At 60.1% G+C, this 18,554-nt stretch overlaps 1 protein-coding gene across 1 annotated transcript; it reads right to left on the bottom strand.

The window, feature by feature from the left end:
* Positions 1–220: 220 nt before the first annotated feature.
* On the bottom strand, positions 221–16,970 carry CHRNE (cholinergic receptor nicotinic epsilon subunit; the record flags this gene model as incomplete). The annotated part of the gene is made up of 11 exons (XM_084616169.1): positions 16,841–16,970; positions 13,691–13,735; positions 13,127–13,236; positions 9,191–9,346; positions 8,967–9,070; positions 8,482–8,682; positions 7,785–7,899; positions 7,388–7,502; positions 866–1,067; positions 629–759; positions 221–376 (listed from the first exon to the last, which is right to left on the bottom strand). The coding sequence occupies exons 1-11, from the start codon at positions 16,868–16,870 to the stop codon at positions 221–223; spliced, it is 1,365 nt and encodes a 454-aa protein (XP_084472295.1). The 5' UTR covers positions 16,871–16,970.
* Positions 16,971–18,554: the final 1,584 nt, after the last annotated feature.

The following is an 18,554-nucleotide window of genomic DNA, read 5'->3' as shown; positions in this document are numbered from 1 at the left end:
TCTAGTGACTTCCCCAGGCTGTGGCTGGCCCTGGGCCAAGGCTCCTAGGCTGCGGGATCAGGGCTGGCCCTGGTGCCGTGCTGCAGGGAGTGGGGTGAGGAGGGCTCCCATCCAGAGATCACACTTGTCCACCTGGCTACCTCATTGTGTGTTGATACCCCTGTCAGCCAGGGGGAGGGGAGGGGAGGGCAGGGCGGGGTGGGGCGGGGCGGGGTCCCAGCTATGGGGCCGGCTGCAGGGGGAAGGGGTCGTCGGGCACCTGGTTGAAATGTCCCATGAGGAAAATGCTGAGGGTGCCGATGGTGAAGAGCAGGATGGCAGCACAGAAGCAGAGCTTGTCAATCACCTTCCCGATCAGCACCCAGTTCTCCATCGCCTGCGCGGCAGAGAGAGGGGCGTCAGGATGCCTGGGTCCCCTGTGATTAGAGCACGGGGAGGGCGGGGGCGGGAGCCAGGACTCCTGGGTTCTCTCCCCGGCTCTGGGAGAGGAGTGGGGACAGGTGGATTAGATTAAGAGTCAGAATAGGAGATAGGACCCAGGGATTTTCCCCTGTAGGGGGCGCTGGCCCCAATCCTCCCGCAGGGTGCTGGGGCAGGCTGGTGTGGGGCAGCTCGATGTGGGACTCACGGCACTGCTGGCATTCTGCTCCCTTATGGTCTCTGTGATGAAGGTGCAGGCCTCCACGCACGCCCGGATCTCGGGGGCCGCGTTGGCCAGGTTCTTGTACAAGGTGCTGGTGACACCCACATCCACCCCATCTGCAGAGAGAGGGGGCAGGGCAGAGTCAGGGACCCAGGAGTCCCAGCTCCTGAACTAACACTGCGTTTCCCTGGCAGTGGGGTGTGGGGGAGGAGGGTCTCTCACCACAGGCGGGGGGCCTGGTGAGGCCATGCCGCTGGCCCTGCCGCTCAAAGAGGATCTCGCTGCGCGGCTTCTTGAGGATGTACTCCTCCGCTTTGAGCATGATGGCGAAGGAGCTGCGCCGCCGGGCCGGGGGCGCAGCCCAGGGGTCCCCCATGGGTTCCAGGGCCGAGCCCAGGTACCGTGGCAGCACCTCTAGGAACACCTGGGGGGCACATCATAGAGTCATAGAACTGGAAGGGGCCTCGAGAGGTCTCTCGTCCCATCCCCTGCACTCGTGGCCGGATTAAGGATTCTCTAGCCCATCCCTGACGGGTTTGTCCAACCTGCTCTTACAAATCCCCCATGATGGAGATCCCACAACCGCCCTGGGCAATTTATTCCAGGGCCTCACCACCCCGACAGGTAGGAAGTTTTTCTAATGTCCAACCTAAACCGTGTCCTCGCTGCAATTTAAGCCCACTGCTTCTTGTCCTAGCCTCAGAGGTTAAGAAGAACAATTCTTCTCCCTCCTTGTAACAACCTTTTATGCGCTTGAAAACTGTTCTCATGTCCCCTCTCAGGCTTCTCTTCTCCAGACTAAACAAACCCAAGTTTTTCAATCTTCCCTCATCGCTCATGTTTTCTAGACCTTTCATCATTTGTGTTGCTCTTCTCTGGACTCTCTCCAACTTGTCCACCTCTTTCCTGAAACGTGGCGCCCAGAACTGGACACACTCCTCCAGCTGAGGCCTAATCAGCCGGGAGCAGAGCAGCAGAATTACTTCTTGGGTGTTGCTTACAGCGCTCCTGCTAATACAGCCCAGAACGATGTTGGCTTGTTTTGCGACAGCGTCACCCTGTTGACTCATATTTAGCTTGTGGTCCACTGTGAGCCCCAGATCCCTTTCCCCAGTACTCCTTCCTAGGCCGTCATTTCTCTTTTTTTTGTTTGTTCCTCCCTAAGTGGAGTAATTTGCATTTGTCCTGATTGAATTTCATCCTATTTACTTCAGACCATTTCTGCGGTTTTTCCAGATCATTTTGAATTTTAATCCTATCCTCCAAAGCAACCCCTCCCAGCTTGGTGTCATCTGCAAACTTTATCAGTGTCCTCTCTATGCTATTATTGAACAGAACCGATCCATGTGGGACCCCTCTCGTGCCCTTCCAGCCTGACTGCGAACCACGGAGAACTACTCTCTGGGAACGGTTTTCCAACCAGTTTTGCACCCTCCATCTAGGTTATTTATGAGAAGGTCAAGCGAGACAGTATCAAAAACCTTACTAAAGTCAAGATAGACCACATCTACCGCTTCCCCACTATCCACAAGGCTTGTTACCCTGTCAAAGAAAGCTATCAGGTTGGTTTGACACGATTTGTTCTTGACAAATCCATGCTGACTGTTATCACCTTATCAGCTTCTAGGTTATTATCTGTCCCATTCAATTACATCATGTAACAGCAGACAGCTAAACGGAGACAAGTTTTTAAAGTGCTTATATACCAATGCTAGAAGTCTAAATAATAAAATGGATGAACTAGAGCGCCTAGTATTAAATGAGGATATTGAAATAACAGGCATCACAGAGACTTGGTGGAATGAGGATAATCAATGGGATACAGTAATACCAGGGTACAAAACATATCAGAAGGACAGAACAGGTCGTACTGGTGGGGGAGTGGCATTATATGTGAAAGAAAGCATAGAGTCAAATGAATTAAAAATCGTAAATGAATCAAATTGAACCGTAGAATCTGTAATGGCTAGTAATTCCGTGCTCTAATAATAAGAATATAGCGGAAGGGATATATTACCGACCACCTGACCAGGACGGTGATAGTGACTGTGAAATGCTCAGGGAGATTAGAGAGGCTATTAAAATAAAAAAACTCAATAATAATAATAGGGGATTTCAGCTGTCCCCGTATTGACTGGGTACATGTCACCTCAGGACGGGCTGCAGAGATAAAATTTCTTGACACCTTAAATGGCTGCTTCTTGGAGCAGCTGGTCCTGGAACCCACCAGAGGAGAGGCAATTCTTGATTTAGTCCTAAGTGGAGCACAGGGTCTGGTCCAAGAGGTGAATCTAGCTAGACCGCTTGGTAATAGTGACCATAATATAATTAAATTTAATATCCCTGTGGCAGGAAAAACACCACAGCGGCCCAGCACTGTAGCATTTAATTTCAGAAAGGGGAAATACACAAAAATGAGGAAGTTAGTTAAACAGAAATGAAAGGGTACAGTGCCCAAAGTGAAATCTCTGCAAGCTGCATGGAAACCTTTTAAAGACCCCATAATAGAGGCTCAACTTAAATGTATACCCCAGATTAAAAAACATAGTAAGAGAACCAAAAAAGAGCCACCGTGGCTAAACAACAAAGTAAAAGACGCAGTGAGAGGCAAAAAGGCATCCTTTAAAAAGTGTAAGTTAAATCCTAGTGAGGAAAGGAGCATAAACACTGGAAAATGAAGTGTAAAAATACCATTAGGAAGGCCAAAAAAGAATTTGAGGAACAGTTAGCCAAAGACTCTAAAAGTAATATCAACATTTTTTTTCGTAAGTATATCAGAAGCAGGAAATCTGCTAAACAACCAGTTGGGCCACTGGATGATCGAGGTGCTAAAGGAGCACTCAAGGACAATTGTGGAGTAATAAGACCATTGTGGAGAAATAAATGAATTCTTTACATCCGTCTTCACGGCTGAGGATGTGAGGAAGATTCCCAAATCCGAGCCATTCTTTTTAGGTGACAAATCTGAGGAACTGTCCCAGATTGAGGTATCTGGGGGAGGTTTAGATTGGATATTAGGAAAAACTTTTTCACTAAGAGGGTGGTGAAACACTGGAATGCGTTACCTAGGGAGGTGGTAGAATCTCCTTCCTTAGAGGTTTTTAAGGTCAGGCTTGACAAAGCCCTGGCTGGGATGATTTAACTGGGAATTGGTCCTGCTTTGAGCAGGGGGTTGGACTAGATGACCTTCTGGGGTCCCTTCCAACCCTGATATTCTATGATTCTATGATCATTAGAGGAGGTTTTGGAAAAAAACGGATAAATTAAGTCACCAGGATGAGATGGGATTCACCCAAGAGTTTGGAAGGAACTCAAATGTGAAATTGCAGAACTACTAACTGTCGTCCGTAACCTGTCATTTAAATCAGCTTCTGGACCAAATGACTGGAGGGGAGCTACTGTGACGCCAATTTTTAAAAAGGGCTCCAGAGGCGATCCCGGCAATTACAGGCCGTTAAGCCTGACTTCAGTACCGGGCAAACTGCTTGAAACTATAATAAAGAACATATTGTCAGACATATAGATTAACATAATTTGTTGAGGAAGAGTCAACATGGTTTTTGTAAAGGGAAATCATGCCTCACCAATCTACTAGAATTCTTTGAGGGGTGTCAACAAGCACACAGACAAAGGAGATCCAGTGGATACAGTGTACTTAGATTTTCAGAAAGCCTTTGATAAGTTCCCTCACCAAAGGCTCTTACGCAAAGTGAGCTGCCACAGGATAAGAGGGAAGGTCCTCTCATGGATCGGTAACTGGGTAAAAGACAGGAAACAAAGGGTAGGTATAAATGGTCAGTTTTCAGAATGGAGAGAGGTAAATAGTGGTGTCCCACAGAGGTCTGTTCTGGGACCAGTCCTATTCAACATATTCATAGATGATCTGGAAAAAGGGGTCAACAGTGAGGTGGCAAAATTTGCAGATGATACAAAACTACTCAGGATAGTTAAGTCCCAGGCAGACTGCAAAGAGCTACAAAAAGATCTCTCAAAACTGGGTGACGGCAACAAAATGGCCGATGAAATTTAGTGTTGATAAATGCAAAGTGATGCACACTGGAAAACATAATCCCAACTATACATATACAATGATGGGGTCTAAATTAGCTGTTACCACTCAAGAGAGAGATCTTGGGGTCATTGTGATAGTTCTCTGAAAACATCCACTCAACGTGCAGCGGCCGTCAAAAAAGCGAACAGAATACTGGGAATAATTAAGAAAGAGTTAGGTAATAGGACAGAAAATATCATGTTGCCTCTCTATAAATCCATGGTACGCCCACCTCTTGAATACTGTGTGCAGATGTGGTCGCCCCATCACCAAAAAGATCAGTTGGAATTGGAAAAGGTTCAGAAAAGGGCAACAAAAGTTAATAGGGGGATGGATCAGCTTCTGTATGAGGAAAGATTAATAAAACTGGGACTTTTCAGCTTGGAAAAGAGACGGCTAAGGGGAGATATGATTGAGGTCTATAAAATCATGACTGGTGTGGTGAAAGTAGATAAGGAAGTGTTGCTTACTACTTCTCATAACACAAGAACTGGGGGCACCAAATGAAATTAATAGGCAGCAGGTTTAAAACAAACAAAAGGAAGTATTTCTTCACACAACGCACAGTCAACCTGTGGAACTCCTTGCCAGAGGATGTGGTGAAGGCTAAGACCATAACAGGGTTCAAAAAAGAACTAGATAAGTTCCTGGAGGACAGGTCCATCAATGGCTATTAGCCAGGGTGGGCGGGGATGGTGTCCCTAGCCCCTGTTTGCCAGAAGCTGGGAATGGGTGACAGGGGACGGATCACTGGATGATTACCTGTTCTGTTCATTCCCTCTGGGGCACCTGGCACTGGCCACTGTTGGAAGACAGGACACTGGGCTAGATGGACCCTTGGTCTGACCCAGTAGGGCCATTCTTATGTTAGGTGTTTGCAAATTGATTGGTTAATTATTTGCTCAATTATCTTTCCGGGTACAGAAGTTAAGTTGTCTGTAATTCCCCAGGTTGTGCTTATTTCCCTTTTTATAAATGGGTACTATATTTGCCCTTTTCCAGTCTTCTGGAATGTCTCCCGTCTTCCATGACTTTTCAAAGATAATCGCTAATGGCTCAGATATCTCCTCAGTCAGCTCCTTGAGTATTCTAGGACGCATTTCATGAGGCCCTGGTGATTTGAAGACATCTAACTTGTCTTAAGTAATTTTTGACTTGTTCTTTCCCTATTTTAGACTCTGATCCTACCTCATTTTCACCGGCATTCACTACGTTAGATGTCCAATCGCCACCAACTTTCTTGGTGAAAACCGAAACAAGTCATTTAGCACCTCTGCCATTTCCACCTTTTCTGTTATTGTCTTTTCCCCCCTCATTGAGTAACGGGCTTACCCTGTCCTTGGTCTCTTCCTCTTGCTGCTCATGTATTTGTAGAAAGTTTTCTTGTTTCCTTCTATGTCCCTAGCTCGTTTGATCTCATTTTGTGCCTTGGCCTTTCTAATTTTGTCCCTACATACTTGTATGTATTGTTTGTATTCATCCTTTGTAATTTGACCGAGTTTCCACTTTTTGTAGGACTCTTTTGAGTTTCAGATCATTGAAGATCTCCTGGGTAAGCCAGGCTGGTCTCTTGCCATACTTCCCGTCTTTCCTACGCAGTTTGCTCTTGTGCCCTTAGTAATGTCTCTCTGAAAAACTGCCAACTGTCTTCAATTGTTTTTCCCCTTAGACTCGCTTCCCATGGGATCTGACCTACCAAAACCCTGAGTTTGCTAAAGTCTGCCTTCTTGAAATCCATTGTCTTTATTGTGCTGTTCTCCCTCCTACCATTCCCTAGAATCGTGAACTCTCTCATTTCATGATCACTTCCACCCAGGCTGCCTTCCACTTTCAAATTCTCAACCAGTTTCTCCCCATTTGTCAAAATCAAATCTAGAACAGCCTTCCCCTGGTAGCTTTCTCCCCCTTCTGAAATAAAAAATGGTCTCCAACACATTCCAAGAACTTGCTGGATAATCTGTGCCCTGCTGGGTTATTTTCCCAAGAGACGTCTGGGGAGTTGAAGTCCCCCATCACCACCAAGTCCTGGGCTTTGGAGGATTTTGTTTGTTGTTTAAAAAAAGCCTGATTCACCTCTTCTTCCGGGTTAGGTGGTCTGTAGTAGACCCCGACCATGACATCACCCGTGGTTTTTACCTCTTTTATCCTTATCCAGAGACTTTCAACAAGTCTGTCTCCTATTTCTATCTCAACCTCAGTCCAAGTCTATCCATTTTTAATATATAAGACAAAACCTCCTCCCTTTTCCCCCGCCCGTCCTTCCTGAGCAAGCTGTACCCTTCTCTACCAATATTTCGGTTATGCATACTATCCCACCGAATCTCCGTGACGCCAGCTATCTCATAGTTGTGTTTATTTACCAGCATTTTGAGTTCTTCCCGCTTATTCCCCATACTTCTCGCATTAGTATACAGACATCTAAAATACTGGACCTAAGGGTCCAGGCTCAGCCCTTGGACCCTTTCTTCCCTGCCCTGAGCCCCCAATTACCCAGCCAGTCAGTCCACTCCCCAACTCCTATTCCCCCTTTGGTTGGTTTTTGGTTCTCCAATTCCCCTCCAAGGCTGGTGCCCCCCATGCCCCCAGACACTGATCCCCAGATCTCCAGATCACTCCCTCCACCCCCAGCCCCCTGGCACTTCCCTCCCCAGATCCCCCTCATCTCCCCACTGTCCTCTGCCCCCGACCCTCACATGTTTGAGTTGCTCAGACATGCAGTGGGTGTTCGGCGTTCGCAGGGAAACGTTCAGCACAATGACACAGTTCATCACGATCAGCGTCGCCACTCCCATGACGAACATCAGGTACCTGCCGGGGAGAGATCTCAGGAGTCCTGGCTCCCAGCCTGCTGCCAACCCACCAGCCACCACTCCCTTCCCAGAGCCGGGGAGAGAACCCAGGAGTCCTGGCTCCCAGCCCCCCTGCTCTAACCCACCAGCCCCCACTCCCTTCCCAGAGCTGGGGAGAGAACCCAGGAGTCCTGGCTCCCAGCCCCCCCTGCTCTAACCAGACCCCACTGACCTCCCAGAGCCGGGGAGAGAACCCAGGAGTCCTGGTTCCCAGAGAAATGGGATGGGGGGTGTCACTCACTTGCCAATGAGGGGGACGCTGAGCGAGGTCTCTGGGACTTTTTGGGCGATGAGGAAGAGGAAGACAGTCTGAGCCAGCAGCACTGAGATGGAGAGGGTGCATTTCTGGCCGCCGGCTGCCAGGGGCAGAGAACAGGGGTGACATGGGGCCGTTTGGCTTTCCTCCAACATCCTGCTCTGCCCTCTCCTGCCCAGGGCCTGGGGCTTTCTAGCCTGGGGCCCCCCAGAGGGGGACAGCCAGGAGAGATTGGGGTTCATGCCCCTATCCTTTGCTCTTAGTGCCAGCAAACCTGTCCCCCACGTGGGTGTGGTAGGGCCGGGCAGGGTTTCCCCGTGGTCGGCTGGGCATCCCTGTGGCCGGGCGTGGTTTCCCATGGCTGGCTAGGCATCTTCTAGGCTGGGCTGGGCGCCTCTGTGGCTGGTAAGGCGTGCCCAGGCGTGGTTTCCCGTGATTGGCAGGGTATCCTCATGGCCGGGCGGGGTTTCCTGTGGCCGACAGGGCGTCCCCGTGGCTGACAGGGCATTCCCGTGGCCGACAGGGCATCCCCGTGGCCAGCAGGGCATCCCCGTGGCTGGGTGGGGTTTCAGGTGGGGTCCCCGTGGCCAGCAGGGGTTTCCGTAGCCGGCAGGGCGTCCCCGTGGCCGACAGGGCGTTTCCCGTGGCCGGCAGGGTGGCGTTCCCCCGTGGCCGGGCTCACCTTGGGCGGGCAGGAAGTAGACCAGGACGACGAGGGAGGAGATGAGCACGCAGGGGACGATGATGTTGATGATGTAGAAGAGGGGCTTGCGCTGGATGATGAGCGAGAAGCGGATCTCCTGGAAGCCGAGCGCCTCCCGGCCCAGCTCTGGGTGCAGTACCTTCCAGGCCGGCCGGTGCCGGATGGCCCACTCCCCATTCTCTGCAGGGCGACAGGCGTGGGAGGCAGGCGGTTCTCTGGGGGGCACCCCCTGCTCTTTTGGGAAGACCCCCACTGGGGGGGACCCGGCAGACATTTGCCTCTGGGGGACCTGTGGCAGACACCACCCGCCCCTTGGGGGAGATCCACTGGGGGACCCTGGCAGACACCACCTCCCCCCTGGAGTGGACCTGCTAGGGGGCTGTGGCAGACATCCTCTGCCCCCTGGGGGATCTGGTCTGGGGGGCAAGCCTGGCAGACATCCCCTGTCCCAGGCCCCCCCATACCTGTGAAGGCGGCAGGGTCTATATCGATCTCGTCAAAGGGGCGGGCTGTCTTCTCATTGATTGAGAGCTGCAGTTCAACCTCATTAGCGCTGTACGTCTGGGACCTGGGGGCACATGGGGGAGTCAGCAGGGAGCACCCTCTCCTTAGGGTCAGCCCTGGCACTGGGCGAGGGGTCCCTGGATAACCAGGCACCCCGCCCCAGAGGTGGCCGTATCTCACTCACTGGAAGACGAGGGAGCAGTTCTGCCAGTCAAAGGGGAAGTAGGTGACTTCAATGGCACAGGTGCTGCGGTAGATGGCGGGGGGCAGCCAGTACATGGCCCCCCCGGGGTACACCAGCACGTTTGCGTAGTAGGCGATCTCAAACTGCCCGTCGATGCTGGGGGGGAGAAGCAAAAGGGAGCGTCAGCAAGGGCCCCCCCCAATCCCTGCAGCCCAGACACTCCCCACGCAGCCCGGAAAACAACATCTCTGTGCCCCAAAAACAAAACCACCAGCATCCCTGGGTGCCCACGAGACACCCTCGTATATTGACACACCAAAGCCTGTGCACCCCAAAAGATCGGCACCCCCCGAACCTGCCCTGTGGCCTGAAGCCTGTGAGAGTGAAGGAGCAGCTCTGGGTCCCAGTGGCCGCCTTCATCTCAGTGGAGAATCCAGCTGCGGGGGGGTCCCCGGAAAGACTTTTCTGTGATCCGGCTGGCTTTTGGGACACCCGGACAGGGGTGGACTGGGACGCACGACCCACCCCATGTGAGGCTGAGCCACTAAAGCAGGGACAGACCAAAAAGGGGTGGGAACGCCAGGGAGGGGGACAACCAGCCGAATAATCCATCTAGTCCAGCCTCCTACGCCGAGGCAGGACAAAGTATTCTCTTCTAGACCATCCCCGACAGGTGTTCGTCCAACCTGTTCTTAAAAACGTCCAGTGACGGAGACGCCGCAACCTCCCTGGCTCGTTTGTTGCAGCCTTTAACCACCCTGCGCGGGACTTTTTCCTAACGTCCAACCTGGACGGCCCTGCTGCAGTTTAAGCCCCTTGCTTCTTCTCCTGTCCTCAGTGGATGAGGAGAACAATTTATCACCCTCCCTGCTTGGTACCGTCCGCAAACGTTGCAAGTGTGCTCTCTATGCCGTTACGGAAATCACTGAATAGAACCAGACTCAGGCCAGATTCCAGCCGGGGGGACCCTGCTTGTTGGGTTCTTCCGGCTTGACTGCGAGCCGCTGATGAGTACTCTCTGGGACCGGTTTCCCAGGCGCTTGTGCGCCCGCCGCCACGTGTACTGAAAGAGTGCATCGACGGCTCAGACCTCTTCAGCCCGTTTCTCGAGTACTCCGGCATGTGTTCCATCAGACTCTGCCAACTTGGAGGCGTCTAACTTGCCTGCGTAGTTCTTTCCTTATTTTAGCCTCAGATCCTACCCCGTTTACACGGACGTTCGCGGTGTTAGTCGTCTGGTCACCACTAACTTTTCGGTGAAAACTGAAACAAAAAAAGGGCATTTAACACATCGGCCGCTGCTGCGGTTTTTTGTTATTGTCTTTCCCTCCTCAGTGAGTAATGGGCGTACCCTGTCCTTGGTCTTCATAGAATCATAGAAGATCAGGGTTGGAAGGGACCTCAGGAGGTCACCTAGTCCAACCCCAACTAAATCATCCCAGCCAGGGCTTTGTCAAGCCGGGCCTTAAAAACCTCTAAGGAAGGAGATTCCACCACCTCCCTAGGTGACCCATTCCAGTGCTTCACCACCCTTCTCGTGAAATAGTGTTTCCTAATATCCAACCTAAACCTCCCCCACTGCAACTTGAGACCATTGCTCCTCGTTCTGTCATCGGCCACCACTGAGACCAGCCGAGCTCCATCCTCTTTGGGACCCCCCTCAGGTAGTTGAAGGCTGCTATCAAATCCCCCCTCACGCTTCTCTTCTGCAGGCTAAACGATCCCAGTTCCCTCAGCCTCTCCTCGTAAGTCATGTGTGCCCCCGAATCCTTTTTGTTGCCCTCCGCTGGAGACTCTCCCATTTGTCCACATCCCTTCTGTAGTGGGGGGCCCAAAACTGGACACAGCACTCCAGGTGAGGCCTCACCAGTGCCGAATAGAGGGGAACGATCATGTCCCTCGATCTGCTGGCAATGCCCCTACGTATACATCCCAAAATGCCGTTGGCCTTCTTGGCAACAAGGGCACACTGCTGACTCATATCCAGCTTCTCGTCCACTGTCACCCCTAGGTCCTTTTCCGCAGAACTGCTGCCGAGCCATTCGGTCCCTAGTCTGTAGCGGTGCCTGGGATTCTCCCGTCCTGAGGGCAGGAAGTCCTCTTGCTTGTAACGTAGTTGTAAAATGTGTTCTTCTTACCCCTTTTCGCCCAGCTAGTTGAATCTTGTTTTGTGCCTTGGCCTTTCTAATTTTGTCCCTACCTGTTTATGGTTTTTGTTTTTTTTTAAATATTCATCCTTCGTAATTTGACTGAGTTTCTGCTTTTTGCACCACTCTTTTTCGAGTTACCCCCCATGCTCTGGGCCAAGACAGGGCTGGTGTCGTGTACGATGAAGCAGCCCACTGCAGAGCCCAGCTGATGAAGGGGAGGGAATCCAAATGAATTTGACGATGCCGCCCGTGAGATGCCATGAATTCCACGGGTGTGGCTGCAGGGAAGTGGGGTTGAAGACATCTGCGTTGCTTCAATCCTCAGCCATGGGACAGCTACGGAACAGGTATCTCCCACAACACAGCAGCAAAGAGAGACGGGAACATGTCCATGGCGCACGAGCCATTTGCAGAGACGATTCTGCTTGATTTTCGGTGTGGCCATGGGAATCGTACCAGCAGCGGCGACAAAGGAAGTGGGCGGAAAGTGAGAGGGCCAAGGAAGCAGCTGTCCGAGATATTCGACAAGCTGTGACCGAAAGAATGACAAATCCTTTTCGCCTGGCACCAGTCGTGGGAATCTGGCCACGTCGGCCGTGGGGTCACCAGAAAGCTGGTGCGTGATCGGTGAGACCGGCACCCTAACCAGCCACTGCAAAGGGCGGAGGCCGACCTCTCTGCGCCCGGAAAATGGCCTCGTCTCAACTCCTTGGGGAATCGCAGCGAGAGCATCAAACAAAAGCAGCAGCCGGCACAAGCAATCGGTATCCAAGCGGCCGGTGGCGCCAGGCCAGAGCTGTGGAGATCCAGGGTCTGGCCCCTGGCCCCTCTCCAGCTTGGAGGGATCTCGAGGCCAGACCCAAACGAGCCACCCGCCATCTGGGCTGGAGGAAAATCTGCTGGCGGTGAAGCTCCTGGCGCCCAATCCGCCAACGGGAGCCGGTGGTGACCTGGGGCTTCTCTGCAGCTGGTGTCCTCTGGGGAGCTGTGCCCTGGTCTCCTCGCCCCAGCGGGCAGCGCGAGGCCCCTGCCCCAGGCTGTCCCTGTCCCTGGGCAAGGCCCCAGCCACGGAGCTGAGTGTTAATGGGGGAGTGGGGGAAGCCGGGGGCTGGAGGCAGGGAGCCAGACACAGGCTCGGCGAGCTGAGCCACCGACCCGTTAGCAACTGTGGCTAGACACTTGCTCGGCTCAGTGAGGGTCGCAATTAACTGCTGCTTCTCCGAGTTACGCCCTGTCCGGGGTTCGAGGAGGTGTTAGGCCTGGACGCCCGAGAGCGTTTACACGTGACATAGCCAGAGCCCCCCGCTCCAGATTCTCCTGGGGCCTTCGGGCCTGGCTGACAGGGGGCGGGAGCTGGGGCTGGGACCCTGACCAGCTGCCGGAGGAAGAAGTGCGGACGTTTCCCGTCCCTCTTGCGAGTGGGAAGAAAACCCGTGGGGCGCAGAGCAAGCAGGTCGCGGCCCCAGTTACTGGGAGGGAAGCGGTAGGAAAAAGCCCCGAGGATGCTGGGAGATGGGTGACATAGGTCTGCCCCCCAAACCCACCCTGCGGGGCCCACGCAACCCAAGAACTATCACCCCAGCCCTGCCCCATGTCCCCCTGAGATCTGCCCCGTGCAACTGCTGCAAACTCCAGCAACCGTCAAAATCCTGCCAGCCCAGAAACCCACCCCACCCCGAATCTCCCAGGGTCCCTGAGCCTGTAAGTCATCCGGCTTCCCCCCACAGCCTCCCTCCCCCACACACCCTGGGGCGTCGGCCCTTAGCCCCCCCCGCCACAGTCTCACTTGTTCTCCAGGACGATGTCCGGCAGCCAGACCATGTCGGAGGGGACCCGCAGGGAGCGGATCCCTTTGAATTCACTGTTGCTATAATTCAGCCGATAGTCCACCCATTCCTGGGGGCAGAGACACAGGGGGTGAGGCTGGGGGACCCCCTGCACCCCTAGCCACAGGGCTGTGTGCGAGGAGCCCAGGGCTGGGCTGGCAGGGGCTGTGGGTCGGGAGTGAGGGGCACCGGCAGGGCTGGGGGGGTGGGGCTGGACTAGCAGGGGCTGCGGGTCAGGAGTGAGGGGCACCGGAAGAGCTGGGGGGGCCAGGGGATAGCAGCTGCCCCACGGCCCTGCAGGACAAGGTCACTCGCTGGAACCGGGGGATTAGTGCAGCGGGAGCAGCTGGGAGCCAGGACTCCTGGGTTCTTTCCTCAGGCTCAGGCCGGCAGTGCGATGGGGGGGAGGGGGGCAGGTGAGATCCTACTCTGGGGTCACTTGAGGGCCTTTGTCAACAAGGAGTCTGGGGGGGCCTGAGTGGGGCAGGAGACCCCGTGTCTGTGGGGCGGGGGGGGTTACTCACAATCTTTATCCAGACATTGGTGGTCAGAGTCTCCTCCTTTTCATTCTGCAACAGGATGGAGGCCATCAGCGTGGTTTGGGGGGCTGCAGGGTGGGAGCGAGGGGTGCAGCCAGGCCGGCCGTGGGGCGGGAGCGAGGGGCGCCGGCCGTGGGGCGGGAGCGAGGGGTGCAGCCGCGCCGGCCGGGGGGCGGGAGCGAGGGGCGCCGGCTGGGGGGCTGCGGGGCGGGAGCGAGGGGCGCCGGCCGGGGGCGGAGGGGCGGGAGCGAGGGGCGCCGGCCGAGGGGCTGGGAGTGAGGGGCGCTGGCCACGGAGCGGGAGCGAGGGGCGCCGGCCGGGGGGCGGGAGCGAGGGGCGCTAGCCGTGGGGCGCCGGCCGGGGGCTGAGGGGCGGGAGCGAGGGGCACTGGCCAGGGAGCGGGAGCGAGGGGCACCGGCCGGGGGGCTGCGGGGCGGGAGCGAGGGGCACCAGCCGGGGGGTGGGAGCGAGGGGCGCCAGCCAGGGGCCGTGGGGCGGGAGTGAGGGGCGCTGGCTGGGGGGCCGTGGGGCGGGAACGAGGGGCACCGGCTGGGGGGCTGCGGGGCGGGAGTGAGGGGTGCTGGCCAGGGAGCGGGAACGAGGGGCGCCGGCCGAGGGGCGGGAGCGAGGGGCGCCGGCTGGGGGGCTGCGGGGTGGGAGTGAGGGGCGCTGGCCACGGAGCGGGAGCGAGGGGCGCCGGCCGGGGGGCGGGAGCGAGGGGCACTGGCTGTGGGGCGGGAACGAGGGGCACCGGCCGGGGGGCTGCGGGGTAGGAGCGAGGGGCGCCGTCCGTGGGGGGGAGCGAGGGGCACTGGCCGTGGGGCGCCGGCCAGGGGGCGGGAGCAAGGGGTGCCGGCCAGGGAGCGGGAGCGAGGAGCGCCGGCCGTGGGGCGGGACCGAGGGGCGCCGGCGGGGGGGCCGTGGGGCGGGAACGAGGGGCACCAGCCGGGGGGCTGCGGGGCGGGAGTGAGGGGTGCTGGCCAGGGAGCGGGAGCGAGGGGCGCTGGCCGTGTGCCGTGAGCGAGGGGCGCTGGCCGTGGGGCGGGAGCGAGGAGCGCCGGCCAGGGAGCGGGAGCGAGGAGCGCCGGCTGGGGGGCCGTGGGGCCGTGGGGCGGGAACAAGGGGCACCGGCCGGGGGGCTGCGGGGCGGGAGTGAGGGGCGCCGGCCAGGGAGCGGGAGCGAGGGGCGCCGGCCGAGGGGTGGGAGCGAGGGGCGCCGGCCAGGGAGCGGGAGCGAGGGGCGCCGGCCAGGGAGCGGGAGCGAGGGGCGCCGGCCGTGGGGCGGGAGTGAGGGGTGCTGGCCAGGGAGTGGGAGCGAGGGGCGCCGGCCGGGGGGCTGCAGGGCGGGAGCGAGGGGCGCCGGCCGGGGGGGGGGGGAGCGAGGGGCACTGGCCGTGGGGCGCCGGCCGGGGGCCGTGGGGCGGGAGCGAGGGGCACCGGCCAGGGAGCGGGAGCGAGGAGCGCCGGCCGTGGGGGGGAGCGAGGGGCGCTGGCCGTGGGGCGCCGGCCGGGGGCCGTGGGGGGGAGCGAGGGGCGCCGGCCGTGGGGGGGAGCGAGGGGCGCTGGCCGTGGGGCGCCGGTCAGGGGGCGGGAGCGAGGGGTGCCGGCCAGGGAGCGGGAGCGAGGAGCGCCGGCCGTGGGGCGGGACCGAGGGGCGCCGGCGGGGGGGCCGTGGGGCGGGAACGAGGGGCACCAGCCGGGGGGCTGCGGGGCGGGAGTGAGGGGTGCTGGCCAGGGAGCGGGAGCGAGGGGCGCCGTCCGTGGGCCGTGAGCGAGGGGCGCCGGCCGTGGGGCGGGAGCGAGGGGCGCCGGCCGTGGGGCGGGAGCGAGGGGCGCCGGCCAGGGAGCGGGAACGAGGAGCGCCGGCTGGGGGGCCGTGGGGCCGTGGGGCGGGAACAAGGGGCACCGGCCGGGGACTGCGGGGCGGGAGTGAGGGGCGCCGGCCAGGGAGCGGGAGCGAGGGGTGCCGGCCAGGGAGCGGGAGCGAGGGGCGCCGGCCGAGGGGCGGGAGCGAGGGGCGCCGGCCGTGGGGCGGGAGTGAGGGGTGCTGGCCAGGGAGTGGGAGCGAGGGGCGCCGGCCGGGGGGCTGCGGGGCGGGAGCGAGGGGCGCCGGCCGGGGGGGGGGAGCGAGGGGCACTGGCCGTGGGGCGCCGGCCGGGGGCCGTGGGGCGGGAGCGAGGGGCACCGGCCAGGGAGCGGGAGCGAGGAGCGCCGGCCGTGGGGGGGAGCGAGGGGCGCTGGCCGTGGGGCGCCGGCCGTGGGCCGTGGGGGGGAGCGAGGGGCGCTGGCCGTGGGGCGCCGGCCGGGGGCCGTGGGGCAGGAGCGAGGGGCGCTGGCTGTGGGGCGCCGGCTGGGGGCCGTGGGGGGGAGTGAGGGGCGCCGGCCGTGGGGGGGAGCGAGGGGCGCCGGCCGTGGGGCGCCGGCCGTGGGCTGTGGGGCGGGAGTGAGGGGCACCGGCCAGGGAGCGGGAGCGAGGGGCGCCGGCCAGGGAGCGAGGGGCGCTGGCCAGGGAGCGGGAACGAGGGGCGCCGGCCGTGGGCCGTGAGCGAGGAGCGCCGGCCGTGGGGGGGAGCGAGGGGCACCGGCCAGGGAGCGGGAGCGAGGGGCGCCGGCCGTGGGGGGGAGCGAGGGGCGCCGGCCGTGGGGCGCCGGCCGGGGGCCGTGGGGCGGGAGCGAGGGGCGCCGGCCGTGGGGCGGGAGCGAGGGGCGCCGGCCGTGGGGCGGGAGCGAGGGGCGCCGTCCGTGGGCCGTGAGCGAGGGGCGCCGGCCGTGGGGCGGGAGCGAGGGGCGCCGGCCAGGGAGCGGGAGCGAGGGGCGCCGGCCAGGGAGCGGGAGCGAGGAGCGCCGTCCGTGGGGCGGGAACGAGGGGCGCCGTCCGTGGGCCGTGAGCGAGGGGCGCCGGCCGTGGGGCGGGAGCGAGGGGCGCCGGCCGTGGGGCGGGAGCGAGGGGCGCCGGCCGTGGGGCGGGAGCGAGGGGCCGTGGGGTGGGAGCGAGGGGCGCCGGCCAGGGAGCGGGAACGAGGGGTGCCGTCCGTGGGCCGTGAGCGAGGGGCGCCGGCCGTGGGGCGGGAGCGAGGGGCGCCGGCCGTGGGGCGCCGGCCGGGGGCCGTGGGGCAGGAGCGAGGGGCCTCTCACCAGCGAGATGAGGTTGGTCAGTGTCAGCATTATCTGCACCTCCACCGTGTCGTCGGGGCGCCTCACCGGCCGCGTGTTCTTGTCGTAGTCGGCGAAGAGTTTCTCGTAGAGCCGCAGCTCCTCGTTCCCGCCCCGGGCCCCTTGTGGGGCAGGCAGGGGTCAGGCCCGGGTGTGTGGGGAGCAGCCCGCCCCCCAGCCCTGCCCTCCCACCACTTTGTGCCGCCCACCCCGCCCCAGTCCTGGTTCAACCCCTCCCGATTCTCCCCAGCCCCAGCCCCCCGCCCCACTGGCTCAGACCCCCCCATTTCGGGGGAATCAGGGCCTGGCTCCATCGGCCCCCCATGGATGTCAGGGCCCCCCGGAGGGCTCAGGTTTCCTCCTCCCAACTTACCACTGACCCCCCCGCACAGCAGGGCGAGGAGCAGCACCCCCAGTCCCCGCATCGCGGCCGAGTCCCCCTCCCGGCCGCGGCGGCTGGAAAAGGGGCAAGTTATTTTGAGGTTGATTCCGGCTTCCGGGGTGGGACAGACACTGGATCTCTCCCCCCCCAGTCCACCGGTGTCGAGTCACTTTCCCCCCCCCCCTCACTGCACCTGTTCCCCCCACATCCCAGGGGCTGACAGGCCAGAGAGTGTGTTAGAGAGAGAGCCTGACCCACCAGCCCCCGCTCCCCTCCCAGAGCCGGGGAGAGAACCCAGGAGTCCTGGCTCCCAGCCCCCCCTGCTCTGACCCACCAGCCCCCGCTCCCCTCCCAGAGCCAGGGAGAGAACCCAGGAGTCCTGGCTCCCAGCCCCCCCTGCTCTGACCCACCAGCCCCCACTCCACTCCCAGAGCCGGGGAGAGAACCCAGGAGTCCTGGCTCCCAGCCCCCCCTGCTCTGACCCACCAGCCCCCACTCCACTCCCAGAGCCGGGGAGAGAACCCAGGAGTCCTGGCTCCCAGCCCCCCCTGCTCTGACCCACCAGCCCCCGCTCCCCTCCCAGAGCCGGGGAGAGAACCCAGGAGTCCTGGCTCCCAGCCCCCCCTGCTCTGACCCACCAGCCCCCGCTCCCCTCCCAGAGCTGGGGAGAGAACCCAGGAGTCCTGGCTCCCAGCCCCCCCTGCTCTGACCCACCAGCCCCCACTCCACTCCCAGAGCCGGGGAGAGAACCCAGGAGTCCTGGCTCCCAGCCCCCCCTGCTCTGACCCACCAGCCCCCGCTCCCCTCCCAGAGCCGGGGAGAGAACCCAGGAGTCCTGGCTCCCAGCCCCCCCTGCTCTGACCCACCAGCCCCCGCTCCCCTCCCAGAGCCGGGGAGAGAACCCAGGAGTCCTGGCTCCCAGCCCCCCCTGCTCTGACCCACCAGCCCCCGCTCCCCTCCCAGAGCTGGGGAGAGAACCCAGGAGTCCTGGCTCCCAGCCCCCCCTGCTCTGACCCACCAGCCCCCGCTCCCCTCCCAGAGCCAGGGAGAGAACCCAGGAGTCCTGGCTCCCAGCCGCCCCTGCTCTGACCCACCAGCCCCCGCTCCCCTCCCAGAGCTGGGGAGAGAACCCAGGAGTCCTGGCTCCCAGCCCCCCTGCTCTAACCCACCGGGCCCCCTCACCGTTAGACGTTTTGCATTTTGTTTCCAGCCCGAATTCGCCTGGTTCCAACTCCCGGCCCTTTGCCCGGGTGGGACCTGCCTCGGCCAGTCTGAGGAGCCCGTTGTGAACATTCGCTCCCCGCGCCGGCCCTC

This window comes from Lepidochelys olivacea, assembly GCF_965140295.1.
Source record: "Lepidochelys olivacea isolate rLepOli2 genome assembly, chromosome: 28".
Classification (NCBI taxonomy): Eukaryota; Metazoa; Chordata; order Testudines; family Cheloniidae; genus Lepidochelys; species Lepidochelys olivacea.
Note: the sequence above shows the minus strand (reverse complement) of the source record. Positions and strands in the feature narration are given on the sequence as shown.